Here is a 26,668-nt window from a genome sequence, read left to right as displayed (position 1 = left end):
AGTCCCTAATTCTCTCTGTGCAGCTCCCCTGTATTAGCTGCAGCAAGTGATAACAAGCCTTATGGCTTAAACAACAGAACTTTATACTTCCACAGTTCTGGAGGCCAGACGTCCAAAGTCAAGGTGTTGGCAGGGTCAGGTTTTTCCCCAGGGGAGGATATGTCCTTGGCTCTGCCAGCTTCACATGGCTCCAGATGCTCCTTGGCCTGTGGCGGCATCACTCCAGTCTGGCCTTCTGTTACAGGGACAATTGTCCCTGGATTTAGCCCACCAGGGTAATCCAGGATGATCTCATCTCAAGATCCCTAACTTAATCACATCTGCAAAGACCCATCTTCCAGAGAAGGTCACATTCACAGGTTCCAGGGATTAGGGTGTGGACATACCTTTTCGGGGGCACCATTAAGCCCACCACACCCACTAACTCTGCAAACTGTCTCATTGGATTATGACTAAAAAGCTAAGAGCTCTCACTTGAGGCTGGGGAGGAGGCTCTCTTCTTTCTAGGCTGACATCACCAGGTTACCATTTGACCCCCTAAAAGGGAGTGTGGCTCATCTTTGAAAGATAACCTGGCTGTTCCTTCTTTCTTTACTGGCAGATAGTGAGGACCATAGTGAGTCCCTCCTGCTCTGTGAAAAACTGAGGACCACCCCAGCTCAACCATACCCAGAGGCAGGGTTCAATTTCAATTCAGAGCTGCATCCTGGGGCCTCCTGTTCTTAGCCAGATACATTGGGGTTTCCAACCTCATTTTGCCTCTGAGGCTTATGAGTGAGCTTAGAAAACCTACTTCCTAATGGTGTGGTGAGTCTCCTTCCCTCCAAATCCCTGGAAGCACTAATTCTCGCTGCGCTCAGGCCCTTCCCCTTTTCTCCTTGCCACCCTCCCGAGGCCCCACACTTATGGGGAACACCCAGGGGACCCACTCTTCTCTTTTCTCAGAGGCCTCCTCAGGCCCTCCTCCCTGGCTCCTCTTCTCCATTTCCTCTTTCAGACCCTTATTCAGCCATGAAGGCCTCTGTCTAATAGAGTATCGTCCCAGGGGTTCAGCCCTCTCAGGAAGGCCTTCCCCCCAGATGGCTGAGACCTCAGCTGCCAGACTGTGAGAAAAAGAAGATTAGAATACTGCAGTATTTTTAACTCTTCCAATCAAATAATACTGATATGTAGATTTAAGGCAGGCCTTGGTTCCTTCTAGATGGTTTTGAGAAAGAAAGCAGTTTTGTGCCCTTTCCCTCTGAAGAATCAGATTCAGCAGGGGACTCTGCCTTACCTTTCTTCTCAGCAGGTTACTATTAATAATTCTGCTCTCACATCTCTCTCTTTAAAGGTGTTGTTCCTATTTCTGGCTCGCAGATGTTGCTGAGTGGCGTGTGGAGCATTCAGCATTCACAAATGTAGGAGCTCTAAACACTGGATCACAAGCTAACAGTCCCACATGTTTACTGGAAAATGGCCAAGGGTGGAAAAGTCACTGCGACCCTACAATCTTGAGGATAAGTAGGAGTGAAAACTAACTGGAAAGAAGTGAAAGAAGACAGAGTAGACAGTGAAATTCTTCAGTGTGTTCCTTGTTTAGCTGAGAATAACACGGCAAGACAGATGGGTAAGAAGTTCATTAGTCTCTGAACCATCCTTCAGCTTGTCTACCAAGGGTTCCACTTTCTCCCCTTTCCTTGTCCACATGTGTGTGCAGAATCTGTATCTTCACATACAGAGTGTGAGTTCTGTGTACATGGAAAATGGCCCTTTAGACCTGGGAGGGCCTCGTGTCACTTTAGAATGTGACTCCCAGAAGGATAAAATCTGACCTGTGCTGGTGGGAATGTAACACAGTTCAGTCACTGTGGAAAACAATGGCAGTTCCTCCAAAAGTTAAACATAGAATTACTATATGATCCAGCAATTCTACTAACCTCATAGAATTGAAAACAGGTGTTTGCTTAAATACATATACACACAAACTCATAGTAGCACTATTCACAACAGCCAAAAGGTAGAAACAGCCCAAATGTCCGTCAGTGGATGAATGGATAAACAAAAAGTGGTACATCCATACAATGGAATATTCAGTTCGGTTCAGTTCAGTCACTCAGTCGTGTCCGACTCTTTGAGACCCCCTGAATCACAGCATGCCAGGCCTCCCTGTCCATCACCAACTCCCGGAATTCACCCAAACTCATGTTCATTGAGTCAGTGATGCCATCCAGCCATCCCATCCTCTGTCGTCCCCTTCTCCTCCTGCCCCCAATCCTCCCAGCATCAGAGTCTTTTCCAATGAGTCAACTCTTCACATAAGGTGGCCAAAATACTGGAGTTTCAGCTTCAGCATCAATCCTTCCAATGAACACCCAGGACTGATCTCCTTGCAGTCCAAGGGACTCTCAAGAGTCTTCTCCAACACCGCAGTTCAAAAGTATCAATTCTTCGGTGCTCAGCTTTCTTCACAGTCCAACTCTCACATCCATACATGACCACCAGAAAAACCATAGCCTTGACCAGATGGACCTTTGTTGGCAAAGTAATGTCTCTGCTTTTGAATATGCTGTCTAGGTTGGTCATAACTTTCCTTCTAAGGAGTAAGCGTCTTTTAATTTCATGGCTGCAATCACCATCTGCAGTGATTTTGGAGCCCCCCCAAGATAAAGTCTGACACTGCTTCCACTGTTTCCCATCTATTTCCCATGAAGTGATGGGACCGGATGCCATGATCTTCATTTTCTGAATGTCGATGGAATATTACACGGCCATAAAAAGGAATGAAGTACTGATTCATGCTATAATGAGGATGAACCTCAAAAACATGCTAGTTAAAGGAGCCAGACACAAAAGGTCACACTCTATATGATTCAGTTTATATGAAATATCTAGAAGAGGTATATCCAGAGAGACAGAACACAGATTGGTGTTTTTTGGGAGCTGGAGGAAGGCTGATTGGGGAGCACTACCTAATGGGTATGGGGTTTCCTTTCAGGGTGATGAAAATCTTTGGGAACCAGACAGAGGTGGTGGTTGTACACAAAATTGTGAAGGTACTAATTGCCACTTAATTGTTCACTTTAAAATGGTTATACTATGTGAATTTCACCTTGATAAAAATTTAAAATGTGGGGGAAAAAAAGAGAAAGAAAACTCAAAGCTGACCTTTGTGTTCCAGGCACACACCCCAGGCACTGCTCTCATTTTCACTTCATAGTGCCTTTCTGGGCAGACCTGTGTGCCCATTTTCAGTGCCAAGGCACCCAGTTGGCTTAGGGTGCAGATTACCGTCAGCCTTGCTCTTGATCCCACTTCGGAGACCCATCCTGTAAAATGCCGTGACTAAAGCTGAGTCTGCACAGAGGCAAGCAAACGTTCTGGCAGAAAACAATGGGTGCAGGTGAGAACACCTTCATAGCCAGACTGTTGTTTCACAATATTTGGGTTCTGTGGCGGTAAAATGGCCTTTCCAAACAAGATGAATGGGCTTGTATATTTCTTTGTCTTTAAGAATTTCTACAGGCTGCAAAGAAGAAAAAGAACACAAGTGGCAATACAGCTAGAAAAACATATTTAAGGCCTGCCTAAAGCACACAAAGCCCGTCTAGGACTCTTTGAAACTGTTGTTTGCTGAAATTAGGAAGTAGAAAGTTCATGCTCCTATTACATTTGCTCCAACTCTGAGAAATACGAAGAGACCTTTCAGTTTTGTGCTTTTAGGACAGAGGAGATTTGGGACGTAAGAGGAGAAAAACGCCTATGAGGAGAACCGGGGGCACAGGGAGTTCTCCCTGCTAACTGGGGCAGAAAGTGTCTGATGACTGAACAGTCACTCAGTCACGCCCTCACTCACTCACCCACTCAGTCGCTCACTCAGCATGGGCCTGACCTGCACCAGCAGACAGTGGGTCAGGATACTAGCTGGAGCAGCCGGAGGAGCCCCAGGCCCTGGCCTTCCTGCCTTTGCAGCTCAGTGAGAGAGTAGGGGTGGGCACCCTGGGAATGTCATGAGCACAGTGCTCAGACAGAAGCAGAGGGCCGTGAGAGCTCCAGAGTCGCTGCCTGGGGTGATAGGAAAGGCCTCCCAGCATGGTGACATATGAACCCACAGTCGAACAGGACTGCAGTAGGGGACGAGCATTTCAGGCAGGTAAGCACAGCATCTGTGTTGGTCCAAAAGCCAGGAAAACAGGTGGCCCCTCTGGGATTCTGGGAACCTGGCATTTAGAAGGCTGGGGAGGGCTGCAGAGAGGAAGGGAGGCTGTCCAGGCAGGTCAGAGCCAGGCTAGGAAGAGCCTTGCATTTGACCCAGTTCTTTCTGCTGACTTTTTCCTTTTCCTAAGAACAGCAGCCAAATATTTATCATAAGGCATTCCCTTTAATCCTCTCAATAGCCCCTTTACACAGATGAAGACACTGAGGCTCAAAAAGGTTAAGCAATATCCCTAAGAGGGCTGCACACATCACTGGGATGTATAAGGTGTAAAGAAATGCCCTGCATAGTTTAGCAGTTAGCACGGTGGAGGCAGGGAGGAGAATGGTTCAGGCAGGGCTCTAACTGCATGTGAAATATTTCATTTCTTAAGCTGGGTGTGGGTCAGTGTTGCTCCTTAAGCCTTTCTGTATGTGCGAAATTTTCCTAATGACTTTTCAAGTATTGGGGTAGCTTCAGTGTTGGAAAGCTTGCAGTGCATGCAGGCTGAGGAGCTCTTGGAAGCACAAGAGCTGCCCTTTCATGTTCCAATGCCTGCTGAGCTTCCCACTGTGTGGCATGTAAGTCGCTATGTTTTTATTCCCCTTGCCAAGGTCTCAGTGGCAACATTTGTACAGAAAAAAGGACAAGGAGGAGGTTTGACCCTCCTGGCCCTTGGGCAGATGGTTACTGGGACTGAATGTTTCCCAGGGAAGGATGCAGGAGGCGAGAGGAATGAGTCTAAGCTCCACTTTTTGTCCTTGGGGACGGTTTATACCCTGCTTGATGGTTATGTTCTGAGTTCTTTTTCAAGTGAATTTCCCTTCAGTTACACTGTTTGCTTTTCCTGCGAGTGCATCCTGCCCCCTCCAGTGCAGACTCCAGGAGGAGACCCAGCCCCTGCCTTCCTGATGTGCACAGCTTAGAACAAGAGCCGTCTGCCCATCGGACATCCTTACCATTTCCAGCTATTGAGTGTAATCAGGTGTGCCAGGATCTGATTTCAAAGCCCAAAGCAAAGGCACTCTGAAGAATCCTTTCTCCCTGTTGCTACGGTGGGAGACACGGGGGACTGAACAAACAGGATGTGCTGAGAGCACCACAGAGCACTGCCTCGGCAAGACGGGAGGATGGGATGCAGGGCTGGGATAGACGGTCTGCGAGCTGGGGCACTGGCATGTATGGCAAGTCATGCCCAAGAGAAACGAGAACAAGATGAACAAACACCCTGATCCATCTGACAGCCTCTCTGGATGGTTTTTGATAGACAGTCGCACTCTTCCTGGGTCCAGGGAGTTACTGAATCCCTGCCCTACTAGAAGATTCCGACTCTGGCCATTTGCAGAGAATGTTGGTATTTTGGAAACTAGAACTCGCCATGCTTTGTGGGGTAGGAGAGGAGTGGAGCTCAGGGATTCACAGCAAGTCAGGCCTGATGTGGGGCGCAAGTAGGGAAGCTGCAATGGGTGCCGTCCAATGTTTCGGACCTGGTGAATCCATTGGTTTCTCTCGTTTATCCCAGACTCTGATTTTATCCCAGACTGCTGATTGGACTTGGTAACTTACGTCTAGTAAACTCTCTCAATCATGAATTTGAAAGAGTACAAAATCATTTCAGAGAACAAAATCCTTCTTAAAATGATACGGGCCCAGGGAAAATTTCAGTACTTTCTCCTCTTCTTCCCACTGTCTATGTTTTTACATAGGAGAAATCAGAGATTAAAATAAGTGTTCATCAAGATCAAGAGGGGAAGCAACTTACACTGGGAGAAAGGGGGTGTCCCTGAGATAGACTGATGCCCTTGCCAGTGGCACAACTTAGTATCTGCATCTGGTGCACCATCTTCAGAGATCCCATCACTGCTGGCTTCAGCCGGGGACACTTGGAACGTTGCCTACAGGCTCTTCTGCTTCTTACAGTTACTGGGGGATGCACCTGGCATTTCATGGATGAGGCAGGAAGGACAAAGTCCCCTAGTACACAGGAGAGTCCCACACAACTGAAGAACTACTCCAGCCTTTTACTAATAGCAGGCATGGCTTTCAGCAATAGTGAAGAAAGAAAAATCCAGCTAAGGGTAGGTTATGGAAAGCACAGTGAACATGTGAGTTACAAATGATTTCTGTTTATGCAAAAAGATGACATGATTGGAGCTTTTCCTTAGTGTGGCCAGAGCGGAAATGGAACGTGAGGTCCTTGGGGGAATACTAGCTGGATCATATGCACTAACTAGGGCTGTGTTTTTGAAGGGGGCAAAGGGAAGCCAGCAGATACCATCCAGATTTTTCTTAAAGGGAGAGATGTGAAATCCATCATTCTACTCATAAGCAAAGGACCCTCAGAAAGAATTTGAATTCTAGGAAGATTTTAAGCACAAACACAATGTCTTTCAAAACTTGATTTATGATTCAAGATGAACCACTGCTAACACTGGGGTTACCAAGCCACAGAGGGTGAGACAGGCAGGCCAATTAATCAAAAGGTGGCAGGAGCCTCCTCCAGGTGAGTTAATATACAAAGGGAAGACAGGTGGAGAAGAGAAAGCCAAGAAGAAGGAAATACCCATTCCCTCATCTCCTGGTGTGGCCAGGAGACTGATCTGCTTGAGGGGAGCCTGGAGGGCTGATCTAACCTGAATTCTCTCTCAGAACCACTGTGGCTGGAGCTTGTCTAAGTAGAACTGAAACCCTTGCTCTAGATTCCACACATATGTGTTAATATGTGATGTTTACTTTGCTCTCTCTGACTTCACTCTGTATGGCAGTCTCTAGGCCCATCCGTGTCTCTACAAATGACGCATTCCGTTCCTTTGTGCGGCTGAGTAATATTCCATTGGAAATACACGCCACATCTTCTTTACCCCTGCCTCTGTCAATGGATATTTAGGTTGTTTCCAATCCTGGCTATTGTAAATAGTGCTGCCGTGAACACTGGGTTAGCATGTGTCAAATAGATGGCTAGTGGGCACCTGCTCTAAAGCATGGAAGCTCAGCTCAGTGCTCTGTGAGGACCTAGATGGGTGGGAGGGAGGTCCAAGAGGGAACGGATAGATGCATGTATGTAGCTGATCTACTTTGTTGTAGAAAGCAGAAACTAACAACATTGTAAAGCAATTATACACCAACAATAAAATAAAATAAAAAAGAAACCCTTGCTTTGTCCCTCACTAATTGTATGATCTAAACCTGAACTTTGGTCCCTCATTTGAAAAATGGGTTAATAGTACCGCCCCAGAGAGTTGTTAGGGAAATAAGTGAGCATTTATTGAGCACCTAATAGGTGCCAGGACTGGTATATGGTACCATAGTGCCAGTGGTCAGACGGCTGATAGTTTTGTGAGATCACTTATGTAGTGAGTTGAGCGCAGACACTGCCCAGCACACAGTAGCTACTCAACAAACGCCCAGAAAAATGTATTTTCCAGTCTAAAATCATCATAGTTATGTTGTGTGAAATAAAGGAAAAATAGATAAGTAAGGCTTGGCTGAGTGGTGAAGGCAGCAAAGACCCATTCCTGGGATCCTTGTCCCTGCCCTGCTACCCGTCCAATTCCTTTATAACTCTACCAACCTGGCATCTGTTTGTACCAACCTGTTTGTGCCAGGCCTTTGGACTTGACATGGCACTTTGTATCTTACACATGGGTTTTACATAGGAGGGAATGTCAGAAGTTTTCAAACCTCCTCATTAGAGCAAGAAATATTCCACAGAGAGCCTGCAGAGATGGTGGAGGAGGTTTTGAGCTCATATTCCCTTCAACTGGAGTAGCCCTTCTTGGTCTGCTTTATACCCTGGACCTCTGTGAAAGATCCAACCTATTTATTGAGGGTCCTTAATGTGCCTGACACTGCTCAAGGTGCTTAGGACACAATCAAAGATGCCTGCCCATCAGGGCTTAAATTATAGCGGGGAAGACACACAATGAATGGTTAACATAGTGAGTTATTTGTCCTGTTGCATGGTGATGAGTGCTTAGGGAAAGCACAGGTAGAACAGGATGGGGGTAGGGACAGTGGGCTGCAGCTTAAACTGGGTAGGTCTCATGGAGAAGATGACATTTTGGCAAAAACCAAGCAGTCAGAGAGTCATGCCAGAATCTGGGCAAAGAGGTGTGGGCATCAGCTACAGACTGTCTGGGGAAAGAGCATTCAGACAAAGGGTTCGGAGTTGCAGGGACCCCAAGGGGAAGGGTTCCTGGTAACTGGAGAAAGGGCTTGCAGACCTGGGTGGCTGCAGCAGGTAAGCCGGGGGGGAGCTTTGAGATAGGACACCAGGTACTTCTGGGCACGTGGGGCTTTAAGGACAGGGGAGAGACTTTGCTTCCAGTCTCAGTGAAAAGGGAGCCACTTTGGAGTTTTGAGCAGAAGAATAACATGACCTGATTTATCTTAAAGCCGGAGGATGGGTAAGTGTAGTAACCCTGGTTCAGATCACACGGTAGGCTGGAAAATCACCTGTTTGCCTACTTGCTAACCCTCATGGGTCCCTCAGGCTGAAAATGAGACAGATTGTCTCTGTAACCATTTTACACATTGGGAAATTGTGACTCAGGGAGGTCACATGCATTCACTGAGGTCACAGAGTTGGAAGGTGGCAGTCTAGAAACTAAAGTCCTATAGCTTTCTCTGAGTTATTCTTGGCAGGTCGCTGGGCACCAGGATCTGTCTGCTCCACGGTGTCCACATAAGTTTGTTGTGTCCTTGACGACTCTTTTGGTCGCAGGAAAAAGACCATGTGGGACTACAGTAGCCCCTGCTAATCTGCAGAGAATGTAAATTTAAGACCCCCAGTGCCTGAACCGGGGAAAGTACTGAACCCAGTATATCGTATACCTTTTCAAGTCAAGAAATTTCACCTTTTCACTTGAAGGAAGCACTTCACTGCTTCTCTCTGGCACAACCAAAGTGCCAGTATCACTGCTCTTGGGGCCATTATTAAGTAAAATAAGGGTCACTTGAACACAAGCACTGTGATACAGTCAATCTGATAACCCAGAAGGTTCAGTTCAGTTCAGTTCAGTCACTCAGTCGTGTCTGACTTTTTGTGACCCCATGAATTGCAGCACACCAGGCCTCCCTGTCCATCACCAACTCCCAGAGTTTACCCAAACTCACCTCCATCGAGTTGGTGATGCCATCTAGCCATGCCATCCTCTGTTGTCCCTTTCTCCTCCTGTCCCCAATCCCTCCCAGCATCAGAGTCTTTTCCAATGAGTCAATTCTTTGCATGAGGTGGCCAAAGTATTGGAGTTTCAGCTTCAGCATCAATCCCTCCAGTGAACACCCAGGACTGATCTCCTTTAGGATGGACTGGTTGGATCTCCTTGCAGTCCAAGGGACTCTCAAGAGTCTTCTCCGGCTCCACAGTTCAAAAGCATCAATTCTTTGGTGCTCAGCTTTCTTCACAGTCCATCTCTCACATCATATATGACCACTGGAAAAACCATAGCCTTGACTAGATGGGACCTTTATTGGCAAAGTAATGTCTCTGTTTTTTAATATGCTGTCTAGGTTGGTCATAACTTTCCTTCCAAGGAGTAAGCATCTTTACTAAGAGACTAATGGGTGGGTAGAGCATACAGTATAGATACGCTGGACAAAGAGATGATTCATGTCTAGGGCCGGATGGAGCTCAACAGTGCAAGATTGCATCACGCAGAAGGGCATGCAATTTAAAACTTAGGAACTGTTTATTTCGGAGATTTTCCAGTTAGTATTTCTGGGCCATGGTTGATGGTGGGTAACTGAAAGCATAGAATGTGAAACCATGGAAAAGGAGGGACTACTGTAATTTGCTTTTCAAAATCGGTATTTTACTTAATTGAAAAATCCAGTTTTCCCTTTAGGCTTTCAAGTCTGCCTTACAAATCTTACTTTATTCTCATTAGACATCGTAGATGCTCAATAAAAGTCTGTGGGTGATGTCCTCACATTTCAAAGATCCTTTCTTGCCTGATGCCTCAACAATGCACCCAATATATTCTACATCCCACTTTGTACATCCTGCAGTAAATCACGCCAGAAAGGAAGAGAGAGCCTGCTGGCAGCCTGGGGTGGAGGTGCCACCGGGCCAGATGGAACTGATGAAAGGAGGGAGGGGGAGCTCTGGGATCCAGGCTCAGGGGCGACTTCCTGCCAGGCCTTGTGCTGCGGCTCAGGCCACCAGGGACAGGAGACTCCAGAGACCCCTGAATGAAGGAAGAAAGGGAAATGCTTTCCCTATTCCCTCTCTTCCTTCTTATCCTGACTCTGGAAAAGTATGTGGGAGGACAGAGTGGCAGGCTGGTTTTGCTTTCTGCTATGTTGATTAACAAGGGGCAGCTTTGCAGCAAAGAGCTGCCTCCAGTAGTCCCTCTCGGCTCTTCTACTTCCTTTGCTCTCCCCTCTGCCTCTCAGGACTCCAGCCCTCCCCTCCCCTACCTCCCCTCCCTAGTTCTTTGGGTCTCAGAGCTCTCAGCCTCTCCCCCCTCCACATTTCCCTCCAAACCCCACGCTCTTTGTTGCTGAATTCAAGGTTCTCAATACAATAAAGCTTTGATGATTTGCCTCAATTGAGGAGGAATGTCAGCTTAAATGAATGAGAGTCTGAATAATAGAATTTTAAAGCAAGGTTTAGTTGCTTTCGTGTTGGAAGGCATCCTTTCCAGGGTAGAAGCTTTTGCATTTACATGCAGTTAAGAGCTCATGTTGAGAAATGGGGCAATGTGTCTTAGAGACCCTTTTACGTGCTTCAACAGAAGAGCCCTTTATAATTGGCATATACTTTCTTTGAATGTTTCTGCTCCTCAAGCCTTTCATTTTTAGTGACCAACATTTCTTATATCGCCATGATTTTACTGGGCTTCTCACACATCCGCCACAGTTTCATCACCTAAATCCTTTATGACAGACATTTGTACTCTAAAAGCCTCTTTAGACATTTTAAGTTTTCAATTACACAAGCAATACATGAATATGTTCATGTATAAAACCTTAAAAATAACAACAAAAAAACCAAACCCTTAAAAACAACAATAAATAAAAACCTTATAAGTAATGAAAAAGTTTCTGTGTCCTGGATTATAATACCACTATCATTAAGATGGTACTAATGTATCATCTCTAATAAGCAATCCCTCACAAAAACCACTTCTCTGGACCCTATCTAACAAAAGGGATCATCTACATCTGATTGGGTTTTACTTTCTTGCAAAATATGAAGAGTCTCTGAGGGAGTTAAAACTCCCAGTCTCTCCCATTCAGCACCATTAAGCCCAACTCCTCCCCCCCACCCCATTTCCTTACTGCATCTTTGTCACATTCCATTCCTACATCCTGCCAGGAATGCTCACGAAGATGAATGTTAACAAAGATTAAATCTAGATAAGTATACTTGGGTGTTCATAGACTGTTTCCTCTATGTTGCTGAATGTTTTAAAATGTCATAAAATAAGAAAAACTCACCAAATTCTAAGAACAGCAATATGGCCAAGTGACCCTTGAAAGAAAAGGAAGACCAGATCCAGTCACCACTGTCCTCCTCCTCCTCCTCCTAGGGATTCCCATGCCTGTGTGGCGCAAGGCTGAGTCTCACTTATAGGTACTGTAACAAAAATTATGCATGGTGTGTTTCTTAGTAATGTTCACACTTTTGTAAATCCTTTCATTTACATTTATTTCCTTTGGGGCACGGGTAAGGCAAACATGGTCTGCATTTTACAGATGAGGAAACCAAGAGGTTTATTGATACTACCTAATACTGGCTCCGTTATTAGTTTCTTATTAGGAAGCAGGCATTCTTCTAGGCATCTACATGTATTAACTGATTTCATTCTCATAAAACCTCTGAGTTACATGCATAATTTGCCCAAGATTACAAAGCTAGTAAGTGGTGGGCTCTAATATGAACCCAACAGTACTCTTGACCCTGAGCTCTTAAACACCTACATCCTCATGTGATGACATTATAGATGTCTTTCTAGTATTCTGAGAATGGAAATCTGCCAGCCTCCAGGGTTCAATTAGACTGTAAATGTGTTTATTTGACCCACAGTATTTTATAATTTTTGAATTACTTTCCATAATGTAAAGATTTATTTAAAGAAAAATGTCATCTGAAGATCCAGAATTCTGGCTTCCCTTGAAAAATCAGAAGTTCTGGCAACATTATCTCCTTTAAAAGGAGGTAATTAAGGTTAAATGAGGTCATAAGAGGAGACCCTAATCCAAGGTATCCTTACAAGAGGAGGAAGAGACACTAGGAGTGCACGTAAAGAAAGGCCACATGAGAACTCAGCATGAAGGCATCCATCTGCAAGCCAAGGAGAAAGGCCCCGGGAGAAACCAAAGCACCTGGTACCTCGAGCTTGGACTTCTAGCTTCCAGAGCTGGGAGAAAATAACTTTCTGCTGTTTAAGCTCTTCTGTGGTATTCTGTTATGGCAGCCTTAGCAGACGAAGACAGCAAGGAATTGTTTTCCATGCACCCCCCGCCCATCTGTTCTGCCTCCCCAGCCCCTGGCCCCTTTGCTCAGCACAGGTAATCACCTAACACCTAAGGGCATTTGGATCAGTTATTAAAAGGAGTGGTCAGAAGCCCAAGAAGTTCTGTTACTTCTGCAGGGTGCAAACACCACCATCAGATGGTCTGGGAGGGTGGGGAAAGGGCTGGGAAGAGGCCACTACCAGCGAGATGCACTCAGGGCATTTTGCTAAACTTGAAATGGGGAGATGCTGCCTGAAGTACACAGCATGAGGAGACTTGGGAGCTGAGATGTGGGGTATTAGCAAAACTCAAGGTGGGTTAAGGCACATTAAGAGTTATAGGTCCATCCAGCTATTACAGGTCCATCCAGGCCATTGCTTGGGTTTAGCAAACTGTTTTTGTCTGCAGAGTCTGAATTAAGCTTAAACAGAGTGATGGTCAGAATAATTACTGCAGAACTGGTTTCATCTTAAGCTTTCCTATGGGTCTCCTCCAGGTGTTCTAGTTAGAGAAGCTTATATTTTTAACACAAAGATGGGTGGTTGTTTGCTGATTAACCCCAGAGGGGCCTGGAGAACTGGGAGAAAGCCAAACTGGCTTCTGCTCCATCTTTGCATCAACTTTCAAGCTGTTAGAGTAGTAATGACTGTGGAGGGGGGATGATGGGAGGGAGAGACATCAGACAAACCCCAGATGGGCCCTCAGATCCCAGGGGACAGCCAATAGCAAGAGACTTCAAACCCAGATTTCAAATGGAATAAGCAGAGATCTGGAAGTGATCCAGTGAAACTGGCTCTGGAATCTCATAGCAACAGGTTTAGAAACACCATTACCACCACCTCCTCTGCCATCTTAGATTCCTAGGGAAACTGCAATTTTGTTGTTGTTCAGTCACTCAGTGGTGTCTGACCCCATGGACTGCAGCACCCCAGGCTTCCTTGTCCATCACCGACTCCTGGAGCTTGCTCAAACTCATGTCCATTGAGTCGGTGATGCCATCCAATCATCTCATCCTCTGTCAACCCCTTCTCCTGCCTTCAATCTTTCTCAACATCAGGATCTTTTCTAATGAGTCAGCTCTTCACATCAGTGGTCAAAGAACTGGAGCTTCAGTTTCAGCATCAGTCCCCTCAATGAATATTCAGGACTGATTTCCTTTAGGATTGATTGGTTTGACCTCCTTGGAGACTAGGGGACTCTCAAGAGTCTTCTCCAACACCAGAGTTCAAATTTTAGTCAGTAGATAATAGTGTCAGTCATAGGACAAGGGGTGACCTGTGTTTTAATCAACAGTAACATACTCAGAGCTCAGGAGAGAGCAGGAAAATACAAGGTTGTCTAGATTTCCCTGGAATTCATTTCTAGCTTCATGTCCACTGAAAGGAATATGGAAATACTGAAAGTTGAATGTAGATGGTTTGGGTTGGGTTTTTATCATCTGATGAGGGACAAAGGGAATAGTCTATAACGAATAAAAGGTGAAGCTCAGTATCACAAGTCAATTTTCTCCCTAGTCCCTCTTGATGCATGGAATTTAGCCAAGCACAGTTTCTCTGACTCAGCTGAAATAGGGCAACACTACACATGCCCAGTCCTCCACAAGCATCAGGAAGATTTGTGAAAACTGCCAATGCAGAGCTTTGTGCATCTTGGGAGGACACAATTGGCAAAGACCTTATTTGAACAGAGTCCTTCATTTGTGTTCTAACCCTTAGTTTGAAAGTAAATTGTTTGGCATTCACTATTCAAGGATCTGAGATCAGGGCTCCCTGAAGCCTAGGTGGGGCCGGGGAAAGGCAAGGATCTGGGGTGGGGACTTGGAATGCTATGGTTCACCCAAGTATTCTACGGTTCATCATCAGGGGTCAGAAGGTCTTGAGGACTAGTTGAGCCAGAATACCTTCCCTCTCTGTTTGGTCAGCCTTCTTTAGTGGACATTTTTTTTTTTTGGCTTCTGCAGATGTCTGGTTTTGGGGAGAGGGAAATTGCTGTAAAGACTGGGAGAAAGAGGAAAGTGGTGCTTCTGGTGAAAGTGTGCTTCTGGTGGGAATGAGATTTTCTTTAACTAAGAAAGGATTTTATTTCCATTCCTCCTTCCGTATCACACCTCCTCCAATTTTCCTTCTATTCTCACATACATGTTAAGATCTCTTCCTTCCATCCCAGTCATACACCTCTGCGGCTGGGTACTTTCACAGAAGAAGCAGAATACAGAAGTCAGGTGTATGTGCACGCATGCTACGTTGCTTCAGTCATGTCCAGCTCTTTGTGACCCTGTGGACTGTAGCCCGCCAGGCTCCTCTGACCATGGGATTCTCCAGGCAAGAATACAGGAGTGGGTAGCCATCTCCTCCTCCAGAGGATCTTCCCGACCCAGGGATCGAATTCACATCTCGTATGTCTCCTGCTTTGGCAGGTGCATTCTTTACCAACAGAACCACCTGGGAAGCTAGAAGTCAGGGGTGGGGGATGAGCTATTGTGGGGGACCAGGCTGTGATGCGGGGGGTGTCTATGGTGATAAGAAGGGGAGATAGAAGAAAGAGAGAGAATGAGAATCTGCACAGCAGTCTGGTTAAGGGTACCAACAGTGGACTATGGTTCACCATTCCTGTCCCACTCTCCATGGTCTCTCTAATGGAGTTGCCTTGGCCATCTCTGCTACTGCTATGCAGCCATGCTCTCAGCTCCTCCTTCAGCCCACAGGAGACTGGCTGGCTAGTGACCAACGATGTTATCTGAGAAAAAACAATAAGATGAGTCCACGTCAATCATATTTTCCCCTAGGAATTCCAACTACTAAATACCAAGGAAAAATGCCAACAGACTTGGAGTTGAAAGGCTGAGGTGGACAGAGAGGAGCTCAAGAGATCAGGACGAGCATATGCCAGCTGAAGTTCTGAATCAGCAGAACTGTAGTATGCAGGGCATGTCTGCTGGGAGAGAGTTGCCTTGGGCATGTATGCAGAGAGAAGCAGAGACTCTAAGGTAATGAAGCCCAAGCGTTGCCTTTGCTCCTCAAGGTTTTCCAATTCCAAATCCCTTGTACCCTTAACAACATCTGTTCCCTTTTACATGAGTAACTGAGTTTCTTCTCAATGGAAAGAGCTTAACTACAATCGTTTGCTCAAGTTCTTGTAAGTAAGCTGAAATTGAATTATTATCTGAATACATTTGCTTTGGGGAAAAGAAGTAGGTTGGTTCCCTTCGCAAACATGACCTACCACTCCGGCTTACTTGGAAGCATCTTGTGTTCTTGAGATTAGGTTTTAGGCAGGAAATGGTGTGACCCATTTTCTCCTTTTGTTCTTCTGATGTCAGAGCAAGTCAAAACTACATTTCAGTCCTGAAGAAAGGAGATCTTGGCATCTACAAAGAACTGGTTTAGTCTAAGAAAGGTAGGACCTTTTAAAGTTACTAAGATCCATGTCAACAAGTCTCTCTAAGGGAAGCTTCAAAAGCACACATTTTTACTTAGTTCAAAAGAGCAGAGAGGTGTGGCAGCCATATTGGTTCACCAGCGAGATCTCGTGAATCATTTCTCATCTCGGATTTCAGGGCTCAGAAGGGCTAAACTGGAAGGAAAACTGAGAGCAGCTCTTGTCAATAGGAGACCGCAGCCATTATGTCCACAGCCTCTTGGAAATGTCCCCCAGCAAGGCTGCCATCAGCACTTGACTGAAAACACATGCACGCAGCCCGCTCAGAGCAGGAATTCATTATTGGAAGAATAATAAGGGAAAGTTTCTTTTTTCTTCTCTTCTCTGCTGCTGGGAAAGCTGCTTTCTGGAAAAATCACAGGGCTTAGAGGGAATTTGAATCATGTCTGGTAACAAGGGACGGAATGGAGGCAGAAGGGCACATTTCCAGAAGTCTTTTCACACCAAAGCATGATGGTCCTGGGCAATTTAAGGTGAGTCGTTCTGTCTTAGATATTTAAATTGGGCCATAGCTGCCTTTAACCCATTATCCTTTCCCAGAGTTATTAGTATCGATAGCTTAAGGGAAAAGAACCCAAAGTTAATTGATTTTCCCTTGCTACTCCTCTTTTTCAAAAAGGTCACCATTTTGTGGACTAAAATGGGCTACAAAATTATTTGGTCTTCAGTTCTCAACCCTACCCCATAAGTCTTTGCTAAATGCCCAGTAATCCAAGGGAAAGGAACAAGGGGTGGATGTGAAGGAAGGAGACGTTTACCACTTGCTGGGTCTAGAGTATGTGTCAGGCATTGCAAGTGTTTACCAACCTCCAGTTCTCCTTTCCTTCCCAATACAGTCGAGGTTCCCAGCTCCTTGGAGTTGGGGACGGGTGGATGCATGATTACTTGGCCATGAAAGTGATTATGTGTTGTTTCTTGGAAGAGGCACCTAATTGCTAATATACAACACCTCCCCTCACTGGCAAATGTGAAATGCATGTTGATACTGAATTGAATAATTGAATCATCACACAGAGGACAGCCTCCTGGGAGGGTCTCTCAGTTATACACAGACATGGTTTTAAGTCACTGAGATTTCAGGGAGTTGCTTTCAGTAACAAAAGCAAGTCTGTCCTGACTTGGGCCCACTATTGATTGGTCTTCTCTCCTCCAGGTTCTGTTTGGAGTTCTGGAGCACTTGTGCTACATCTGAATCCCACCTTCACTGAAATTCAGAGAAGTAGGCCATGTGCTTTCTCTCCCACTTAGGCTATTCATCTGAGAGGAGTGATGGACTGTTTCGCTCCATCTGCGCAAAAGTGGCCTCTGCTGAATTCTGTAATGGAATATAAAGACGTTGCTCTCATAGGCATCAGACAAAAGTGATGGTGATAGTATTAAAACCAAAGCTTAGGGAAAAAATGACACTCCCAAGTGGTTCTAAGATCACGATTTTTGAGGTCAGAATCTGATATTTTGCACTTCCTCTTACTTTCATTCCCCTCTCCTCCATTACCTAATCCTCATTGCCAATCTCCAGAATTCTCATTTGGCAATCCTGGGTTTGCAGGACAAACTTCTACAATCCTATTTCCGGGATTTGTTCACAACATCAAACTAAAAGACAGTAGGCATAGAGATTGGAACTTCTGGGTTAATTCAAAAGTGTTCACTCCATGGGCTGACAGGGACCACGCACTTCTGAATCTTCACCAGGACTACAGCACATCAACAGAGCAGGTAGGATGCTAGCACACTTAGGAAGACAAAAGTTGGACTTTGCCTTACATATGTATAGCTACATACATCCCAAGAAATTACTGTATTACATCCAAGTTCAATAAAAGTAAGTAATAATACAAGATGCTTCACTAGCATTCCATGAGTGGTACCAGTTTGGCAGATTTTCAGCTCAGGAGTGCCACCTGTGTCTTCTTCCTTGTGAATATTTCCTGGGGCAGCTTTCCTATGCATGTCTCCCCATTTTTAATAAAAAGAGAAGAAGGCAGTGACAGATCCTCTACCATATTCTCTGCAGTCACTTCTCCTGGAAGATCCAACTACCAGTCCTGCTCTGATGATTCTTTTATTTGAATAAAAGGATTCTTTTATTTACTGATTCTTTTATTTACTGAATTCCTACTATGTGTACAATATTGTGCTCAGTATGTTAGTGAGGGTGACTAAGAAAGGTTGTAACAGATATGAACAGAAAGAGTACAGGGGTGAGGGGAAAGAGGGGAAGAAGCAAGACTGCCAGGGTTCAAATCCACATTCCATCACGTTCTAGCAAGAGACAACTTTTCTTGCCTCATCCCTCATCTTTGAAGAAGGAATGACCTAAAGTCCTACCATGTGAGACTGTGAGGCGGTAAGATAAGCAGATGCAACTACAGTGTGTGTGTGTGTGTGTGTGTGTGTGTGTGTGACACACACAGCAACACTGAATGTTGGGACGATGCAGACAGTGCTTAGGTCCTTCCCTGGCAGCTTAGTTTGTGATGAAAGCCCTGGTGGACCTTGGAGCAGGAGAGCACAGGGATTGGTTTGTCTGTCAATCACTGAGCAGAGAGCACTGTCTTACTGTTTTCTGGGGTCAAAAAAAAAAAAAAGGCCTCAGGCTTCCCTGGTGGTCCAGTGGTTAAGAATTCGCCTGCCAATGGAGGGGACATGGGTTCGATTCCTGATCTGGAAACTAAGATCCCACATACCATGGGGCAACTAAGCTCATGCGCACATCTACTAAAGCCCCTGCACCTAGATCCCGTGCTCCACAAGAGAAGTCATTCAAGTGAGAAGCCTGCACACCACAACTAGAGAGTGTTCCCTGCTCACTGCAACCAGGGAAAGCCTGCACACAGCAATGAAGACCCAGCACAGCCAAAAATTGAAAAGAGAAAAAAAAAAGAGTGACCTCAAGTAGGAAGCTACTTAATCTTTAACATTTGGGATTGAGATACGTTTTCCTCATTCCTTTCTCAGACATTCCTAAGTGCCCTGTTTAATGTGTGAACTGCTTAGCTTTTCTTTCTTGGTGGACAGTGAAAGTGCAGAGAGAGCGAATTAATAGTTACAGAGAACAAAATATCTTTCTCAACTTCCCAAATAGTCCCTGGCTGTTTCAAATTAGTCAGCTCATCTTCAAGAATTCATAGGAAATGTACATTGAATCAGCTGCAAAAACTCAGCTTGGTTTTCACAAATGTTCTGTTGAAGACCACAAGCTCTCCAAAGGCCCCTCGCTCTGAAGGAGACAGATGACCACAGTCTGGAAACTCAGAATCCTCCACCTCTTCCAGGTCCAGCAAAATCTTTCTCACTCTCCAGTGCCCAGTGCCTTGTTTGCTCTCCAGGAATATCTTCCTTGATTCACTCCAGCTGCATAAAATGTCCTTCCTTTGCCCTTTCAGGCTGTGACTTGGGCGTACATCTACAATGTCAACTTTATTTTATTCTGCTTTATATTATAGCTGGGAGTACATGAGTCATTTCCATTCCTCATAATACTCATAACCTATGTTTCTGAGCTTTGCCTTAGCATTTGGTACGTGTTCAACAAATGCTGAGTTTTGTTAAAAGACTTTGTCATTTAACCATTCTTTGCTGATCAGGTACCTACTTTATGTACGACACTCTGTTGGGCATTGATGTCAGACATGAGATAGGACAAAACTTGATTCTAGCACCCAAGGCATTTATAAACTTCTGAAGGGGAAGCAGATACAGAGTGATTTTATAGAGGACAGCCTGAGTGTCAGCAACAAGTTGGGGGAAAGAGGTCCCAAGGCCAAAGGCTGGGAAGATTTGATGCCTGGCTTTGAAGGGGCTGAACCCCCCAGCTTTGATGCTTCATTTGGAAACCTCATGCAGTGCGAGGAGTAGGCTGGGTCTTCTGCTGAAAATGACTAAATTATCCTATGGGTCACCAATTGATTGATTTGCTCATTGACTGGCCCAGCCTTAGGCTTTAAATATAAAGAAATCATTTCATCCTTTATTAAACACTGCATGAATCTCACTCTTTGTCCTGCAGGGCTCTACACAATATACCAGTGAAACTTGAATTTACACCACAATACATGTACCACTAATGACCTTCCAAATGCCACTAATACCATACGTGTCCTGCTTCTCAGTTGGATCCGAACCTGTCAGTGAATTCTGAGCCCACTGACCTCCCTTTGACACAAGAGCAGACCCCCACGCCCATGCCCTCCCTCAGCCTCCCTCATCCTTCCAAGATTTCATTTCTGAATCAGTTACTCTTTGGAGACCCCAATTCCTTTACACCTAGTCTTTTTATTTGGTGGACAATACTTTATTCGGAAATGTTCCCTCCTGTAATTACAAATCCTGTTAGTCCTCCTCCTCCTCTCCCCAGGGGGATTGTGGGCTTTAATTAATTAATGTGGTTAAACCGCTTTGAGGTGCCTGGTTGAAAGGTGCTATATAAGTGCAAATTATTATTATTATGGCTGTTGCCATCCCATGGCGGCAAAGCCTTCAGCCCCAAGCATCTAGAGACCTGAACAAAGGCCTCTTCATCTTCACCTTCCCTGCTAGGTCTGAGATGGCTGGCTCAATGGTAAAGGGGTGGGGGGGCAAATCTGTTACCATCTCAACAGCAATCAACTAATTAATCCCCATTATGTTGGCTTCCGTTTCCTTCTTCCAAGCAGCCCGGTCCTGTTTCATTTCACAAATCATGCCCCCATCAGCTCGAGACAAAGGTCATAGTGTCCCTATGGCCTCTGTTGGTCTAAAGGGAAAAAAAAGAAGAGAGGGAGAGAAAGAATGTTTGAAAAACCATCGCTGTCATGAAATGCACTAGCTTCTCACCAGCAGCCTAAATAAATTTCTCCTTCTGGTGGCAGTCCTCTGACATGTGTACCTATCTATCTATTACACAGGGAGCCAATGGCTTAGTAAACCAGAGACACCCAGAAACTCAGCACAGGTGTGGGCTAAGGCCCCACAGCCCTGGCTAGACTGCCGATAGCTGTGAACAAAAGGGGAGCCTTTCTGGGCAGGGTGGGAAGAGGTCATCCAGAGACGCGGGAGCCCCCCTTCAGCTTCCTCTACTGCCCCCAGGTTTTCCCCTGAGAAAGCCAGCTGCCATCTGCAGCCAGGAAGCCCTCACAAAGGCTGGGGGCTGTGACTTAGATGTTTTGTGCTACACCTAGCACACCCCAGCCCTGAACAAATGCCGAGGGCTTCCACCGCAATGGGAGCCATTGAAAACAGCCCTGGCGGGGGTGGGGGGGACCTGGCCTCTCGAGGGGATGCTGCTGACCAAAATGCTGCTTACAAGGTTGTGCCTCAGACCCTTTGTTAGCGTGGACGTGGGCGAGCCTCAGGGGGTCATGTCTTCATCTGCCTCCATTTATCCTCCCTATTGAAGGGCTCCTTCAGGACATCGGTCAGTCTCTGTGGGAAGTGATTTGGAGAGCAACAAAGGAACTTGGGCCCTTTGGGGGGGCCTTCAGAATTCAGTAAACATCTGGACACGGAAGGCCAGGTTCTCAAGCAGTCTAGCTGCGGAGATGTCAAAAGAGAGAAAGAGCTGTGTGTGCAGTGCAGGCTCTCAGTTCTGTGGCGACATTTGTTGTTGAGAAACAGAGACACCCCAGTAGGTATATAGGAAGATTTTTCAAAAGCTCCTCTGTTTGTCAGTTTTTGTGAGTGCAGTGCACTATTTGTCAGTTCTCATGGCATGTGTGAGGAAATAGAAGTTTCACATGGCTAGGGAGCAGCATGTGATGGATGCTCTGATTCTGTGTGGACTATGAATAACCCAAGGTTGCATAAGCCTGTCCTGGGAATTGTTGTTAAGCACTTCTGTTATCCTTGAGCTCTGTAAAGCACTTTCTAGTCAAGGTGATTTGTTGGCTTCTCATCAGGAGCACATTTTAATTGACAAAAAAATGAAGTACTGAGGCTAAGTGATTTACACTTCATCACACGATAAAATTCAGGATCTGAACTCTTGACTCTCAGTGTTCCCTTTATTGTTGAATCAATCCATTTAGAACACATTAGTCAGCATGATTCAACATGAGTCACACGGCACTAATCAGCATTCCCCAGTGTGCCCAAATCTATCCTCAAACAGCAAAAGAAACTGGCCTCTGTCAAGAGACAATGGAAGGCCATTTTCGTCAGTATTCAGGAGCTGACATCCAGTTCAAGTCCCTTGTCCTCTCAGGAACCTTCCTCCGTCATCCCAGATGGAATGAGTCGTATATCCTCTATCCTTTCAGGTCCCATTGTTTAAGCCTTGATAATAGGTGTGGCAGTTTGCTACTTTGTTTTTAAGCTAACTATTTAGATTGTCAACTGCTAAAATACCGGATTTTTTTTTTTTTTAATCAGCCTCTCTATCCTGAGCACCATGGTTTATATACAATAGATGTTCAAGAAATACCTACTTACCTGAACTCACTGAAATGGAGCCTAAGCCGTATTCCAGAAAGAACCCCAAGTCCTTCTGGAAGAGGTTTTCAAAGAAAATCAACAACCTGAATTGATTTAACATCTTTGGGTATTATTACCTGGGCATTTTCACAAATGCAAATTGTTAACTCTGCAAAGATAGCTAAAAGGCTTCCCGGGTCCAAAAGTGGAGTATGGATCTATTCTAACCATAGTCCAGGCCTTGGAATAAGTTTTTCTCTATAACCTTATTCAAACTGACATTTTGTTTCATGGTTTTTTTTGAAGGTGGAGACAGAAAAAACATTTTGGGGAAAAAATGTGTTTAGTCTATGACTTTGGAACCAAATTTATACTCTGCTTTGTGCTATAAGCACTAGCTCTTGTTCAAGTATTTTTCTTGAATAGTGCACAATAGCAAAACACGTCCTAAGTTTCTGCTTGACAGAGATTTTGTTTTGGAAGGGGAACCAAGATTTCTGGGTGTTGATCTTTGGTGGCATTGCTGACTGTGATACTCTACGGCTCTGTTTTAGACTCTATTAAAGAATGTCCTGATACCATTTTAAACATACCTTTGTTTTTTTAAGAACGGAAAAGAGATTTATCTGAGCCAAACTATTTTCCAGGTAACTCTGAGAAACTGCAATATTTATACTGCATTTGGACCTTATGCAACAAGTCCAGCTCTAGGGTCTGTACTATTGTACCCTGGGGCCTAATCTCTGCAACTATGCTCCTCTGAATGAAATGTATCATTGAATATGCATCTCCTCTCTCTCTCTCGTGATAATAGAACTCCTCAAATTTGGCTCAGCACATGGCCACTGAGATTAACAACTACATTTTCCAGCCTTACTTTCCATACATCTATAGATTGGCAGAAATAATATGTGTAACTTCTTGTTAATATCCTTAAGGAAGGGGGCTGCCCTTTCCTCCTATTGAATCTCTGCCCCACATAACTCCTGCTGCCTTGATATAGGACATGATAGTGACCCATTTTGGATCATTACAATGAAGGCAGCCTCCCAGGCATGCTGGAGCAACAAGAGAATTGCCAGAGTTTCTGGACTAATATCGGAGAAGGCAATGGCACCCCACTCCAGTACTCTTGCTTGGAAAATCCCACGGACAGAGGAGCCTGGTAGGCTGCAGTCCATGGGGTCGCGAAGAGTCAGACATGACTGAGTGACTTCACTTTCACTTTTCAGTTTCATGCATTGGAGAAGGAAATGGCAACCCACTCCAGCGTTCTTGCCTGGAGAATCCTAGGGACAGCGGAGCCTGGTGGGTTGCCGTCCATGGCGTCACACAGAGTCGGACACGACTGAAGCGACTCAGCGGCAGCAGCAGCTGGACTAATATGTGGGGCTGAGTTGCTACATCAGCTCTGGACTGCATTCTTCCATAATGCTACATGAGAAAGCAGTCAACCTCTACCTTGTACACCACTGTTGATCTAGGTTATGTTTCTACCCAGCCAAATTTATGATTCAACTAAGGAAATTCCTTGAAGGATCACTATATCAATGTGACTGATCCATCACAGCTTAGGATTTCGGGATTCAAGATTCAGAATGGGCCTAGACTATCCCAATGGAGGCTTATGAAGCTCAAGAGGTAAGTTGTCACAGGGGCTGCCATGATGGGAGACAAGGGGGCCCCAACTCATTTCTGATTTTATGAAAAATCACAGGAGCCCAGGCTTAATACTTGGAAATGGCTACAAACCCAATTCTGAGGCAGTGAGCATCACTTCACCTTTCTGGCACTCAGTCCCCTCACCTGAAAATAACGATGAATGGAATGGAAAGGTCCCTTTCTGAGAGATAGAGGAGTAGAGTAATAATTTTTATCAGTTAATCATGTAACTATATGCATAAAGCACATGTGAAAGTGAAAGTGGTTCAGTCACGTCCAACTCTTTGTGATCCCATGGACTATACAGTCCATGGAATTCTCCAGGCCAGAATACTGGAGTGGATAGCCACACCCTCCTCCAGCAGATCTTCCCAACCCAGGAACTGAACCTGCGTCTCTTATGTCTCCTGCATTGGCAGGTGGGTTCTTACCACTAGCGCCACCTAGGAAGCCCCAGGATTGATATATGCAGACTGCTATATATAAAATAGAGAAACAACAATATCTACTGTATTGCACAGGGAACTATTCTGTATTGTGTAATAACCTATAAGGGATAAGAATCTGAAAAAGAATATATATATTGGTATCAATTTGCTGTACACTTGGAACTAACACACCACTATAAATCAACTATATTTCAGCTTAAAAAAATCTGACAAAACATTAACATTTGTTAATTCTGGATGTTAGAGTCATGCGTTTGGCTTTACTATTTTCTGTACTGTTACGTATTTTAAATATATTTTCCGCATTAAAAAGAAAATCTGTCTTTGAGGCTAACAGCGAGAGTGAAAGAAGGGACCAGTGTGGGACGCTGTCATGGAGGGAGAGGATGTGAAGCAAAGAGGGGCAACGCTGTGGATGGGAGTCCTGTGTTCTCTGCCCTCGGAAGCGCCTCTTGGAGGGGCAGGCAGAAGCAGCTCAGGACAATGAGACAGGCATCCGCAGCCCTCTCCTCCATGCCCTGTGACAGCTAGTTCACTCTGCTCTGCTGAATCCCAGGGCTCTCTGCCAGGCTCCCAAGAGCATGCCAGGCTGTGCCAGGTGTGTGGGTGATATTTACCAGGCAGACACCTCCATACCTGGATGGATGGATTCAGACTGAGAATCTTCTGGGTCACTCTGAGTCCACTGGGCAGAAACATTTAAATGGGCTACTGATTGTAACTGAAATCTGATGAGCTCAGATGGTGGTATTTGGGGGCAAAGAAGTTTTCAATGAATCATCCAGTTGGCTCAGTGACTAAGAAAATGGGGTGGAAGAATCTAACCCAACTTTGCGACAAGGGAACAAACAGAGGAGATTAATGTCTTTCCCAGGGTGCTTCAAAAAAGCGATCAAACAATCATTTTTGACTTTACAAGGAAGATGAGGCATATAGCATCCCAGCTCTCAAATCATTATTTTTTATTTTCTGAGTCCTCATATACTGGGTAGTTGGAAAAACAGGAAACTAGCTTTGTTTCCAGAACCTTCTCTGGACCTATCTCAGGGTGCTCTGGGCTCCCCGAGGTTCCCCATCCCAAAATATATGCTGCTCATTCAAACTAAACTAATAAAACAGCACCAGAATCAAGATTCAACCTGCCTGACCTGATCTTTATTTTTTTAAAACAATTTAAAAGCCCATAATTCTGCCCTGTTGAGAAACTAAACCATTGTCCTCTATCCTGTTCAAAACAACTTGGTTTTTGTTTTTCAAACACTTCCTAGATCCCTAAGTAAAAGGAGACTAGAGGGCCGGGAAGAGTGATCAAGGAGGACACTCCCCCGACGCAGACTCCGAGCCCACTCCTGCCTTTTCCCTGGCCAACCTCTCCTAGGGTATCCTCTCTTTTGCCAAGTTGGCAGGCCTTTATTACCTGTGAAAGCCACAGTGGCTCCAGGAGACACAGGCTCTGGGTTGTCCCTTCACCTCCTGTGGCATCAGCAACAGTCTGGCTGCTTTCAGGGACAGAATCATTATACCTGGCCTTGACACAGAGGTCCAGGGGCCCCAGCTGTGCTCTGGGTGGCACAACATTTGGGGCTTACTGGGGAAGCAGAGGACATGACCAGAATAGACATGGATCAAGCTGGATTTCAGAGTCAACACTTCCTTCCCATCCGCAGCCATGCAGTTCTGTGGACCCACTCCATGCAAGCCAATTCCCAAAGCCAAGTCTCGCTTTTCCCTCTCCTCTCCACTAGGTCCTGGCAACCCTGGGCCTCACTCTGAGCTAGTCAAACTTCTAAGCTTTCCCATTCACTGGGCACTGGGACTTCACAGTGAACTCTGGGAACAAAAGGGAAAATGGATTAATGGGATCTTCCTTGACCCCCTTCCACCTTTCCCAGTTGAGTAGCACAAAACAGCTCAACTCTTCCTCTGCTGGGACCTGGTCGCTCTCAGAGTCTGAACCATCAAGAAGCTGGGGGCTGTGAGATCCCTCTCCTTGGAGGCCCAAATGTTTCCAGGGTCCAGGGGCCCAAGTATTTCCAGAGTCTTGAGTTCAACCAGGAGACGCCAGGATCCTGGACCAGCGGGAGACAAA

At 45.4% G+C, this 26,668-nt stretch overlaps 1 protein-coding gene and 1 long non-coding RNA gene across 9 annotated transcripts in view; one reads left to right on the top strand and one right to left on the bottom strand.

Moving 5' to 3' along the window:
- Positions 1-18,169, top strand: part of LOC121819994 (uncharacterized) — an 88,054-nt gene extending 69,885 nt beyond the window's left edge. For 3 of the 4 annotated variants that reach the window (XR_009601281.1, XR_009601282.1, XR_009601283.1), the window contains 2 exons: positions 1,334-16,548; positions 17,229-18,169. This is a non-coding gene — a long non-coding RNA (uncharacterized LOC121819994). The remainder of the gene's footprint in view (positions 1-1,333; positions 16,549-17,228) is intronic. The other variant, XR_009601284.1, reaches the window with a different exon arrangement.
- RAD51B (RAD51 paralog B) overlaps positions 1,559-26,668 on the bottom strand; it is a 632,024-nt gene continuing 606,914 nt past the window's right edge. For 2 of the 5 annotated variants that reach the window (XM_042252666.2, XM_060418201.1), the window contains exon 11: positions 11,803-20,813. In XM_042252666.2, the coding sequence (XP_042108600.1) occupies positions 20,797-20,813 (17 nt within the window). In that variant the 3' untranslated portion in view covers positions 11,803-20,796. Of the gene's footprint in view, positions 3,506-11,802; positions 20,814-26,668 lie in introns of those variants that run through there. The other 3 variants (XM_060418203.1, XM_060418205.1, XM_060418204.1) reach the window with 2 other exon arrangements.

This window comes from Ovis aries, chromosome 7, assembly GCF_016772045.2.
Source record: "Ovis aries strain OAR_USU_Benz2616 breed Rambouillet chromosome 7, ARS-UI_Ramb_v3.0, whole genome shotgun sequence".
Taxonomy (NCBI): domain Eukaryota; kingdom Metazoa; phylum Chordata; class Mammalia; order Artiodactyla; family Bovidae; genus Ovis; species Ovis aries.
The sequence above is the reverse complement of the archived record's forward strand: the minus strand, read 5'-3'. Positions and strand labels throughout refer to the sequence as shown.